This window comes from Pararge aegeria, chromosome 17 (genome assembly GCF_905163445.1).
Source record: "Pararge aegeria chromosome 17, ilParAegt1.1, whole genome shotgun sequence".
NCBI classification, from domain to species: domain Eukaryota; kingdom Metazoa; phylum Arthropoda; class Insecta; order Lepidoptera; family Nymphalidae; genus Pararge; species Pararge aegeria.
The window spans coordinates 7424568-7437704 of NC_053196.1; the positions used below are offsets into that span (position 1 = coordinate 7424568).

The 13137-nt window shown below is 33.6% G+C and overlaps 1 protein-coding gene across 5 annotated transcripts in view; it reads left to right on the plus strand.

Moving 5' to 3' along the window:
- The window catches only part of LOC120630796 (dual 3',5'-cyclic-AMP and -GMP phosphodiesterase 11-like), a 183205-nt gene that overhangs the window by 153009 nt on the left and 17059 nt on the right, over positions 1–13137 (plus strand). For all 5 annotated transcript variants that reach the window (XM_039900075.1, XM_039900076.1, XM_039900077.1 and 2 more), the window contains exon 10: positions 12863–13021. In XM_039900075.1, the coding sequence (XP_039756009.1) occupies positions 12863–13021 (159 nt within the window). The remainder of the gene's footprint in view (positions 1–12862; positions 13022–13137) is intronic.

Sequence of the window (13137 nt, forward strand, 5' to 3'; positions counted from 1 at the left end):
ATAACAGTTGAGTGATAACTAGTAATTATCATCATCACCCTCAGCAGTAGTCTAGTAGTTTGATTACAGAATTTGGGCAGAATTTGGACCAACAATTCAAGAAATTCTAAATACCAGCCTAGAGTAAGGAAATTGGACCAAAGCCGACGTTTCCGAGGGTCCAAAGTCTGAATCCCTCTTTTGTACTAGATCGGCCTTTACTCAGCATTTGGTTATATTAGAGCAGATTTCAGTACCAAAAGCTGAAGCCACTTAAATCATCAATGTGACAAAAAAAAGCCTCCTAAACTGAAAACAAACCACTGATCAAAATCTATACGTTGCTAAAGGAATCGAATTGGAATCATTTTTAGATAAAGATTTAAGTGAATTCGTCTCGAAAAATTCACTCATGCTTTTCGAAGCCTTCGATTTATCATACGATTGTCTTGAAGTCGACGTATCATTATGGTCTAATAATGAAAGTTATAGAGATAATTTAGATTTTTTTCGAAGACTTTCTGTAGTTAATGACTCAGCAGAACGAGGTATTTCTCTGATTGATGATAACAACAACTGTTTAACCAAGAACGAAGAACAATTACAGTATCTATTGCAAGTCGTCCAAGAACATCGTCGTAGTTTCCCAGATTGTAATAAAACAACCTTGAAATAGTCTTTATTTGAGAATATTATAGACATCAAAACTAAATGTAAAAGTTATAGAATATAACACAATAAATATATCTTACTCTAATTGGGCTTTGTCAATCATTAATTTTCCCATCGAGTCAATATAAAGTTACCTTACAAAAATGCGATGTTAAATAATAAATATGTTATCATGGAGAATGCATAACTGATGCACTCGACTATTTAAAAATGTAATTGTTCCGAAATCTATCCTCTTTATAACAAAATAATGAGAAAAGATTCATAGTATCATCGAATTTTTTGGTAAGTTCAACTTTGACCTCGAATATCTTTTGAAGGAGTGTGACTATCGAAAACTTTGTAAGGACCTTTTTTGTAGAACGTCAAATTTCCTACAAAAATATGCTTTGGTCCGCTAATTCAATGAGCCGTTGCAAAAATACGAAGTTGTTAAAAAAAAATATTCCTGTGTTATTTAAACGGGAAATAGAATTTCCCGATGCGCGACCTCTTAATAATAGTATTAAGGGCTCTGCTTTTTACAGGCGTCTTTTCACACCTTCTCGGAAGTTTTTATGTGAGGATTTTGAAAAAAAAAAAGTAGGCGTTTTTTTTTGAATCAGCCTAATATACAACTAGTACAATATTTTTGCCACTGGACATAAGGTGGCACAACACCATAGCATTTGAAAACCCTACTTAATAACTAAGTCCATGAGGTGGGCGTCCGGTAATTAAGACGATGATGATGAAGCTATGAAAAACTTAATTCAGTACGCAGCCCAACCTAACTTTCTGGCTAATACTTTTTTAAGATAGAACAATACTCAACAATGTATTGCGGACTTGGCACGTGGCCAGCATTTCCGAATTCGATACGTACAATTGTAATACTGTCTTAAAATATAGACTATACATACGAGTATAAGAGGCGAAATGTTCCTTTTGTTTATTTTAAACAAAGCCAATGCAGAGAATTTCTACTGTTCTTGTTATCTACGCTATTGCTGAATCTTATTTATACCTACAGTATTTAAGTTTTTCTTTACTTATTACTAGCACAGTTTAAGTATGTATAACCCCAACCATTCAAGAATCCCTTTCTCTACTTCCCTACTCCCTACTAATATTATAAATGTAAATGTAATTTTGTTTGTTACGCTTTCACGCAAAAACTTCTTAACCGATCCTCATGAAACTTTGTACACATATTCTTGGAAGTGTAAGAAGTATTAAAGGATACTTTTTATCCCGATATTCAGCTTGGTTCCTTTGGGAGAGGGGATGAAAGTGTTTGACGGTTTATACCATAACTCCGACAAATTATAACCGATTTAAATAATTATTTTTTTACTATAGAGGTTATAATATGTGTTTAATTTTGTCCAAACTGTGGTCGAAGATAGAGGATAGAACTTAGCGGACAGCAGCAAGCCCTTCATTCAAGGCTTAGCTATACTGAGTACTTTAAATTTTTTTAGAACTACAACTAAATTTAATGCCACATAAAAAACAAAATCAAACGCAGACGAAGTCGCGGGCAACAGCTAGTAGATATATAAAAGGCGACCGATTTTCATGCATCAGGGCAAGCTTGCACTACCTTAGGCTTTACAATCGCTTCTCATCTGATGTGTTACATTATATTGATGTTACCAATAAAGCATAAATATACCATTATAGCTATTCTGAAACTTACACCGAGAAATATGGTTTTAAGCGTTAAATTACGAGGTATTTTTTTTGGATAAATGAGTAGAGAGAAATATAATTTTATGACTTATATTTTAAGACTAATTGAAAACTGCTTTAATAAACATTTTTGTTTCTCTAAAATATCGGATATCTTCTCTCTGTTTTTCTAGTCTTGTTTTTTTTTGTTTGTACGTGCTACCTTTTGAAGTTACTGTCCGATTTGACAAAACTATTACTTACATACCCTTGGTGAGTTCTTGTTAACATTTTTAGAGAAAACGAAGAAATAACTCGGCCGGGTGATGCGAAGCGGTGGGCTGTGTAGATTTAAGCTAGTCATGATGACGGCCGATTGGCGCAGTGGGCAGCGACCCTGCTTTCTGAGTCCAAGACCGTTGGTTCGATTTCCACAACTGGAAAATGAACTTGTGTGATGAACATTGAGTTTTTCTTGTCTGTCTAAACAAAGTTTAAAAGCTTAATAATTTTTCAATTATGCCTATCCGAAAAACCACGTCAAACTGAAACTCCGTTGCACGGATTTTAAAAGACAAACGCGGAAAAAATAGCGATGCTATCCTGTAGAAGCTTATTGCATTTGCCGGATAAAAATAAGCGTATGAGCTATTCCAGACTTTATTGTAGGTATCTCTGCCAAATTTTAGCCAAATAGGTTCATTCGTTGTGGCGTTAATGCGTAAAAAACATCCATCCATCTATCTATCCATACATATATTCATCCATCCATCTATCTATCCATCCATCCATACATATATTCATCCATACATCTATTATCACAAACATTAATAACATTTATAATATTAGTAGGTAGTAGTTATGCGTACCATACGCATCTATTCGATCGTTGTCCCATATGCCCTCCTGATAACTTGCAGTTATCTGTGAAGAATTATGTCCTTGATCTCCGACAATATTTATTTTCAGATCTTCATTAAAATTAGACAATACATGCTTGGTAGTACACACTGTCAAATAAAAAAATAATTATTAAAATCGGTGTAAATTTAACGGAGATATGAAGTAAAATTGATAAAAATTTTCATCCCATTTTCCGGAGGAAACTTATTGTTTATCGGGATAAAAAGTAGCCTATATGTTGACCCGGGATATCAGCTACCACTATACCAAATTTTATTTAAATCCGTTTAGTATTTTCACGTGATGCCCGGACAGACAGACAGACAGACAGACAAAAATTCAATGTAAATCTGTTTTGTACTCAGTATCCATTATAAAGCATCCCCCGGTCAAAATTTTCAAAATATATTAAATGTACAGAAATCTTCCAGTTACCGTTTTATTATAAGTATAGATTATTTATTTATTTATGAGAAAAAATACTTACCTGAAGTTGTGAGGTCGTAGTCGAGGGCGCAAGTTGAATGAAGATAAAGTCGTTAATAGGTTATAAGTATATGCCAAAATGGTCGTCGACATGCACCAATCGCGTTTCTTTACATTATCCACAGTCATATGAGTCACATGTTTATATTTATAATGCAAGTATCGTGTATATTCTTATGCAATCAAGAAATGCCAGTCGTCTTGTGACTGAAATACACACATTGGGATGCCATTACCTAATGTAAGGTGTGACACTATCTCAGAAACAGGATATTCGGATTATTGTTTAACCTTATCGCTCCTAACATTGCATTAATCAATATCAAACGACTGACGTCCACCGCTACATAGGTCTTTTGTAGGAAGATCCAAAATCTGCGGTCCTGGACCGCTTGTTTCAAGTTGTTCCGCAGGTCTCCAAACGCTACGTTTATCTATGCGGGGTCGCCATTCCAGCACCTTTGAACCACAACCTTCGTAGGGTTTGGGAGCTATGTGCCCCGCCCATTAGAACCTAGCTTAACGACTCGTTGGGCTATATCGGTAACTCTTAGTTCTACCAAGCCTTTCATTATTCAAATTATATTTATAACACTCATCTCATCATAATAACCACATGAACACATTGCTGGCCCAAAAATGGCTTAAAAATATACATCTGTAGGGCTAACACGCTCTGTACGAGTTGATTGTGTCTACTATTTTCTGATCCTATTTCTAACCCTGGGAAGCGAATAGGCTGATCCGCCGTCGCTTTATAATATCAGTAAATATTTAAAAGGAAACTGAAGAATTTGCTTGTCTCTCCATCGTTATAATGAATTCGTACAAAACAAGGTCCCGTGCTAGTAAACTTGTTATTTGGAAATGCTTATTTATTAAAACTTTATAAATATTCATTACGATTTGTATACATTTATTTTAGAGTATACCTTATTATAATTAATGAGATAATTTACATAATATTAGACATAACATTAATTGACGTGTAATACTAAACTGCTATTGCCTAGTAGGTCTAGTGGTCAGTTTGTTCAAAATGATCACGAGGTCCCATTTTCGATTCGGGAATCAGAAAATTCATAGTTATTGAATTTTTGGGTAATCTCAGTATCAGCCCAGAGAGCAATAATTTTTTACAATGTATAGCATACAAATAACGTACATTAAAGGGCATAATTTTTTACAATGTATAGCATACAAATAACGTACATTAATGTCTTGATGATTAAATGACCCTTGCTTTTGTAAGGAATAAAATGGTTTGCTTATATTATTATTTGACGGCCGACTGGTGCAGTGGGCAGCAACCCTGCTTTCTGAGTGCTAGGCCGTGGGTTCGATTGCCACAACTGGAAAATGTTTGTGTGATGAACATAATTGTTTTTCAGTGTATGGGTGTTTATCTGTATATTATAAGTATTTATATGTATTATATTCATAAAAATATTCAACAGCTATCTAAAGTACCCATAACACAAGCTACGCTTACTTTGGGGCTAGATGGCGATGTGTGTATTGTCGTATTTATTTATTATTATTTAAAAATTACACAAGATTTCATAGATGGCCGGGTGGCTCTTTATAATTTAGTCGAAGTCAAGTAGCTCTTCATTCAAATTTGCCCGCAGATAGCATTTTTGATGCGTACATTACATTAAAATATGTGTAGGTACATAGTAGTGGGATGACTACACTAATAAATTTAAAAACTAAAGCTATGAGGGTTTCAAACGCGCCTTGGTTTATGACAAAGCCTACAGAAAACAAAGCCGGGTGTTTTGTTTGGTTATCACCATCTCACATTGTCATTTATTGATATTATAAATGTGAAAGTGTGTTCACTTGTTCGTTCTTCCTATACGCCATAACTAAGCAACTAATCAGTTGAAATTTAGGATACGGTTAGTTGAAAGAACGGAAAGTTAGATAAGCTACTTTAAGTCCTGGGAAAACACGGATTGGTGGAAAAACTAAATAACGTGGGCATCAGCACGGCTAGAATGGCCACGAGACAATTATCTTCCCGGGGAAAGGATAAAAATTAATCTACTCCAACAGTATTTTTTTATGAAATGGAAATAATATCAAAATAATATACTCATGTGTTATAATAAACGGGGGTAAACTTCTCCTATTCACTATTCCCGTGCTTTAGCATGTGTTCACGTTAATTATTTCGCCTGTCACGGGATATAATCGGGGGATATAATTTTGGTCTCCCGCTTGTGCTAGCCCCTTCGGCTAGTTTAAAAATATTTAAAAACCAACCTGGTTAGACCAATAATTCATAACCGAGCTCTTTCATCATATACCTACGTATTTCCATCACATATTAACACGCCACGCTTCACACCCCACGTTCGCACGTATATGGATCACGTTATTTTTATATCCAGACGTAAAGTGTCGACATCGCTTCGCGAATAGTGCTAGTCGATATGGCAGAACAACATCATTTCAAGGTCCGTCCTCACAGATCTCTTTTCAGAATTAGAAGGGTTTAGCCCTTAGTCCATCACGATGATCAAGTGCGGATATGGAGAACTCTGAGGCGTAGGGGTTTTCTCGTGATGCCTTTCTTCACCGTTAAAGCAAGTGACATTTAATTGTATAAATTAAAAACGCACATACGCCATCTAGACCTTAAAGTAAGCGTAGCTTGTGTTATGGGTACTAAAATGACTGATAAATATTATTTTATGACTAATATGTACCCAAATTAATTGGAATAACAACCAGGAGTTATAGTAATAAGAAGAAGAAGATAAAGTGACAAAGTTACGTTTAGGCTATCCGACACTTGTCAAAGGATGGTGAAACAGGCTCTTAAACTCTGAATCTACTTCTTCTTTGATTCTACTTCTTTGAAAAGTGGCCCAGTGAACTGATTTTAACGGGACTTTTAAAGGTAGGTATGATCATACAATTCTCAACTTAAAATTAGTGCAACTTTTCTGCAAAAGGTGATTACTAGGTTAATTTCTATTGCCGGCATACGAAATGAAGTATGAAATGTATCAACTGTACACATCACGTTTAAATATTTTATAAAAGTCCCCGAATCGACTTAGAATAACGTAATATATTCGTAGCATTGACAAGAAATTCCCTTTTGCGATACTTTATTGGATCATTTCCAAAGAAAACGCAATTACGCAAGAATAATGTGGAAATAAGCCGTCGAAACCCTCTAATGGAAGTTACGTTGACTCTTGTAAAGCCCCCAAGACTCGAGTCAAATTGAACGCAAATTCTTTTTACTTATCCGTAATCCTTAGTATGAACACAGTAAACGTAAACGTCAACAGTTTTCGAGGGTAAAAACACAACGTTATAGTTAATGCAATAAAAATATTAATTAAAAAAAAGCATCACGTATGAAATGAATATGTTTGAATTAAAAAAGTCATTACATCGTGGCAAATTAACTACCTTAAACCCGCTTGCGGCACCCAGGGTTATTGTTTAACACAGAGTTTGTTGTTAATTTTGGGTTAAATTACAACTATGCCTTGCGCAAGTGTTAGGGACTAACATTGAGTTATATTGATATTACTAACAGACTCCCTAATCGAAGTTTTCTTAAAATTACTTACTTTGATTCGTACTTACTTACTATAAGATTTGCATGTTCGCCATCCCGTTTTCAGTATCGAAAAAATATAATTTATGACCCCAGAGTAAAGTGGATCTTATTTCAATAGCTTCGAGTCGAAAATTCTATACTAATGAATTTTAGTATATGTAACATATTATGTCTCCTGCTTACAAATATAATTTCAGCTTTAACATGTGGTAGTTTTAGCATGAGTTTGTAGAGACTCGAAAACGACTTTATAATTGCGAACGTACGAATGTCATGCTAAGGGTGCTTACCCTCAGTTTCGTTTGGAAGAAGCTCCTCTTCTAAAATATATTACTGTAATTTGTAAAAAAAAACTTTTATATAACTGGAGGGGTGATCTACTTAAAAAGATAAATATATAAAATGCTTGATATATGTTTTATAAGATTTTTTATCTTCTACAATCCAGTGGTCAGAATGTGTATCATTTGTCACGAGTTGGTTTTCTCCTGCGATTTTGACAGCTTTAATCATAAATCTGTTCCTTTCATTTAAATCTCTGCATAGTTATAGCCACAGAATTAAGAGAATACAGAAACCGTGTACACGAGTTATATTGAAGCATTAAAAACCACTTTACTTTAGTAGTGTTTCTAGAACAGGCGGTTAGTCACTTCATTCCATTTAGCAGTTGACAGTAATTATTTTACCTCTAATGTTCCAAACGTTTACCATAAAATGGGGAAAATGGGAAAAGTTTGTGAGCTAGCAACATTCCACGGCTGTGAACTGAGACATGCGCGGGGCGTATGCATTTTTTTTGGATACAATGCACTGCGTGTAATAATGGCCGAATGAACTATAATGTGAAAATTTTGCACTTATTGTATATAGTTTTTATTTACCACAAAAAAATCCCGAAACGAACGTCCCGCGAAACCCGTTCACTTCATCACTTTTACAAGTGTTTTTACAGTTAAACTTCATAGTGATGTATGTATATACAAGGAATTATACATTTCTGCTCTGAATAATTTATAACTATTAATGTTTTTAGATTTTACAGTAACCGTTAACGTTAAAATAAATTTCAAACAAAATAAGGCGGGAAAAAAAATGTTTTTTTACAGTCAGAAGAGAGATTTTTAACAGTTGTTGATTTGTAATTTGAGTGTTTAGAAATATTCATAAAAATTAACTGCGAATAATCCACAAAAGTGGGAGAAAAGTTAGAAAACAGAAAGCCGCTATCTATTGAGGTTTAGATTGTAAACATTTTATATCAATATTTTGCGGTATTTTTTTAAATTTGCTATCAATTATTAATTTATATCAGGGCATTTTTGCTGCACCTATTTTAAATTTAATCATCAATATGCACACTACATTTATTGTTCAAATAATATATAAAGAGTTGATGCATTCATATCTTTATAGACTGCATCGTTATCAAAACAGACGTTTAATTTGTACAAATGTAATAAATTATACTACGACGTCTACTTTGAAGTGTTCGAAACGTGAATTAATACTATATAGAAAAGGAAAATCGTTTGAAGCATTATCAATACTTTTGAAAGAACATCATCAAGTACTCGATGACCATATGTGTTTTATCACATTGATATTATTACCGCTTTCAATAAACGGTGGACGGAAGCTTTACGGAAAAGGGATCAATTTTAAACGAATAACAGTGATTGGTTTGACTCGCAATATTCATTAACTTTATTAATCTTGGAAGTTATTGCAACATGCTCTACTTCTTCAGGAAAACGAGGAAGACCGTACGTTTCGTATACAGACAATCCAGAAAAAAAAGAAAGAATACTATGTTACTCTATAAATATGGATTTGAGTACAACTACGATGCAATATGTTCATTGTTTACATTCGATAGAGGAAGGAACAGAGGGAAAACTTGTGGAAACATTAAGGTTTGCTGACAGTGCTCCAAGACATTATTCTCTAATCTTATAGAGGGGGCAAAGCGGAAAATAATACTGGTAGATGAAGAAGCATGAGCATGTTGATTGACTTAGATTTAACAAAAGCGCAATATTTGTACCTGAGACATTTGACAAATTTCGCCTTCATCTTGCTACAAATGAAGATGTATTTCACACTTCTTTATACTTCAAATCCGTACATAACAATCCGTAAAGAGGAAAACGTCAAAAAACTTAATGAAGATACCCTAGAATCTAGATCCTTTAAAAGTAAACGAATTAATTGTAGATCCAGAAGTTCACCAAGTATGATACAGTAAATATAGACATTGTAGTAGGTACTATGCAATTTGACATTAAAACTATTATACTTTGTATTGATTTTTTTTATACAATTATGTTGTAGTTATGTATTTCTAGAGTATAGTTAGTAATTCTAATTTTTAAAGTATAGGTAGTAATAATTGTAGAACCTTATATTTTAAGATTTTCTTTAATATTGATTTGTAGTTTAAAAATATTAAGCTTTAAATAAAAAAAAAGTGCGCTTTAAAGTTAGTATTTTTTAATAAAAAAATTAAAAAAAGTAATTTTTGGCACTTTGAAATTTATTATAAATTTTATAATTTTTTATTACAATTAATTTTATAAAAAACACATTACGTTAGATGCCTTATATACCATCTACATTTGTGCAATATTTCACTACATATATAATAATACACTATAATAATCTTTACTAACAACAAAGTTGTCGATTTTTGATCCGAAACAGACCTCGTTTTACCACGGTGCGGCGTGGTGATTATAGGCAAACCTTTACATAGGGAGACAGAGGTGTATAGTCCATCAGGGCAGTTCCCTGATATATATTATATCAGGCTATTGATGATGATTTATAAATTTGCTAGTTCCACAATAAACTTAAAACTTCTATTAGTGCTCGAGTTAACAAAACTAAGCGAAAAAAGATAACGGAGGATGGGTAGCATTCGGCAGGCGTCCGCATTTTTAGGTACTACTACCATTTACTTCGATCACCAGCTTGGAGATTATGGGCAGACCATCCTGGTGGGAGAGGCCGTTTACTCCTGCAGTGAACTGCTATATGCTATGAATAAAAACAAAACAGACAGTGTTGTCATTCTTATCAGGCATTTGGAGACAGACTATAACAATTATAGTACCATTTTCGTTTAATAAGTTATACAATACACTGAATACAAACATTTTCAGTTCCAGACACTTTAATATCGGTACAACAATGCCCCGGGGAAGACGTAGTCGTTTGCTTTAATAAAATATAAGAAACCACATTATATTGCGTCATCGCAAAAAGTAATTATGTTTGTATTCCTTCCTCGGAATCGTAGGGATATTTTGTTAGTTTATTTTTTATATGTAATGCCTTTGTTAAGGTTATTTATTGTGGCTGATAAAAGCCAAACAGCAGGGAAACCTAAGTCAATAGTTACTTGCTTTAAATTCTACAATGTAAATTACAAAGCAAACACAATTATTTTGATAAAAAGATAATTTTATCGACCTATTCGGAAAGTCTAGTTGATTGTCCGTTCTGAAATTTTTTTTGCCCGCCCGACTTCAAAATATGTAAGTGCCACACTACCTTTACATAGTATAAGCATAACATTGTATATATATAGCTTTATATAATATATTAAAAAAATATCTAAGAAAATAACACTACGGATGTCGTGTTATTTTCTTAGATAATTTTCAAAGCCTCATTAAGTTTTTTGACAAAAACGCATTTTGCAACAAATGTAATGTAGGTATTAAAATTAATAAAAAAAAACTTTTCTTTTTTAATTTATACCCGTGCGACTCCTTAGTGGATCGTTGGTATGTGAATAAAATACTATGAATCACTTATTGGTTAAAAAGGCTGGGAAACAGTGATAACATTGAGGGAATATTACAGGACATTAGTTTCTTAGTTGAAGTTCCGGCTATTCAAACTTCTTGGATGCTTATAAATTCTCGTTTGCTTTAGTGCTCTTCACGTACGTTTATGTCAAAGCGGGGATTTCATACAATTTATGACGTGCTAAAGGAATTTTCACATTGCTTCGACATGCAAGATCGACTTTTTAAATAAAAAAGTTTTGTAATAATTCCATTCTATACATATTGAATATTACAGTTGTTTTAAAGTTTGGATGTTAAAAAAGTACCACTGAAACTTTTTTCTTAGTATAGATTCTGCTTTTCGACTTTTGGTACTTGGTTCGATCGCCGACACAGGTAATTTGGGAATTTATAGTTTTTGAATTTTCTCTGGTATGGGATCGTACCGGAACGCTAAATTGCTTGGTTACACACTGCTTTGTCGGTAGGGTGGTAACTAGCTACCGTATAGCCTCCAATTAGACAATCTCAGAGGATATTTAAAAAATATAAATTCCCATTACCCGTTGAGGTATCGTACCAGGTACTTCTTACTTATATATTAAGGCAACAGTACCGACAACTGAGCCGATTTTTGATCAACTTTGGTCTTTGATCAACTTCAAGCTATAACCATTAGGGCGATATTGTAGGTAATACATATGATTAAAGTAAATTGTACAGCAAAAGTTGCATCGTTCTACTATAATCTTTCCGACGAAATTGCTTGATTACGTTTAAATTAATATGATTATTTGATAACAGTGTCTAATTTGAATCCTCGAAGATCACAAACTTTTACGTTATTATTATGAAATAGTTCGATTTATATCGCTTTAAAATCTTATTTATAAGATAGGAATTTAAAAAAAAACTAGCCGCTGTCCGCGTTTATTATCGTTTTTTTTATAAATCCCATAGGAACCGTATGCTTTCCTGGTAAAAAGTAGCTTACGTAACTCCATGGGCGTACCTAGCTTCTGGTCTAGGAGGGGCAAGTGAGATATTTTTTTAGCTTTTTTTTTCATTTTTGACTGTCTGTCTGTATATTGGCCGCCATAAATTTACTAAGAGAGTTCATACATTTTCTGCGAGATTTCCAGTACGCCCATGTGTAACTCTCTGTCCTTTCAATTAGCTTTGCCAAAAATCAAGTTGATTGTTTGCTTATTTAGTGCCTGAAGGAAGGACAAACAAACAAACACAATTTCGCTTTTATATAAAATATTAGTAAGGATGTCGGACCGAACGTGGGTGGCCTAATTATGAATTATATATATATAAAACACAGACTGGTTGGGAGGTTAATATAATATCATTTATTACGTGCTTTTGACCGAAGATAGGCCATCCTTTATTTTAAAAATTTATATGTGTATAGTATATGCTTATGAGGGTCTGATGAAGAATATGAGTAAGTCGACGGTAACCCTGTTTAAATGTAAAAGAATACGTAAAAGTCGGTTTAGATTTGACGGAACAGGATAAAATCACACAAGGTCGAATTTGTAAAAAACCTTTGGATTTGGATAATTTTGACTTTATTTTCACCAACTAAAATCACAAATTAATACAAAAGTTTTTAAAAGTTGTTTTGAATAAAATGAATAAAGGGTCAATTCAGTGCCACACTATCATAAACTGCACTACTTGTCAAAGTAATCGCGTCAATATACTCGTATGTAACAGAAACTTTGAAGTTTTACAAATTTCTAATGTTAATAAAATTGTTACTTTCTTTCAGATCCTTTTGGTGCACGAAGCGTCGAAAGGAAGTTTCTCGCGGGTTTTTGATCTCGAAGCCGGGGACGATGAAGAGCCCGGAACGCCGCGGACGTCGCCTTATGAAAGCCGATTTCCTATAAACATAGGCATCACGGGCTATGTCGCGACAACTGGGGAGGTAATCATAGTTTTACTATAATGATGAAAAAAAATCTAACTCGTCTTATTATGTAAACAATCTGTCAATTAGGTTTTAGGTTTTAGAGAAAATCTGCATGCCTGAGAGTTCTATAT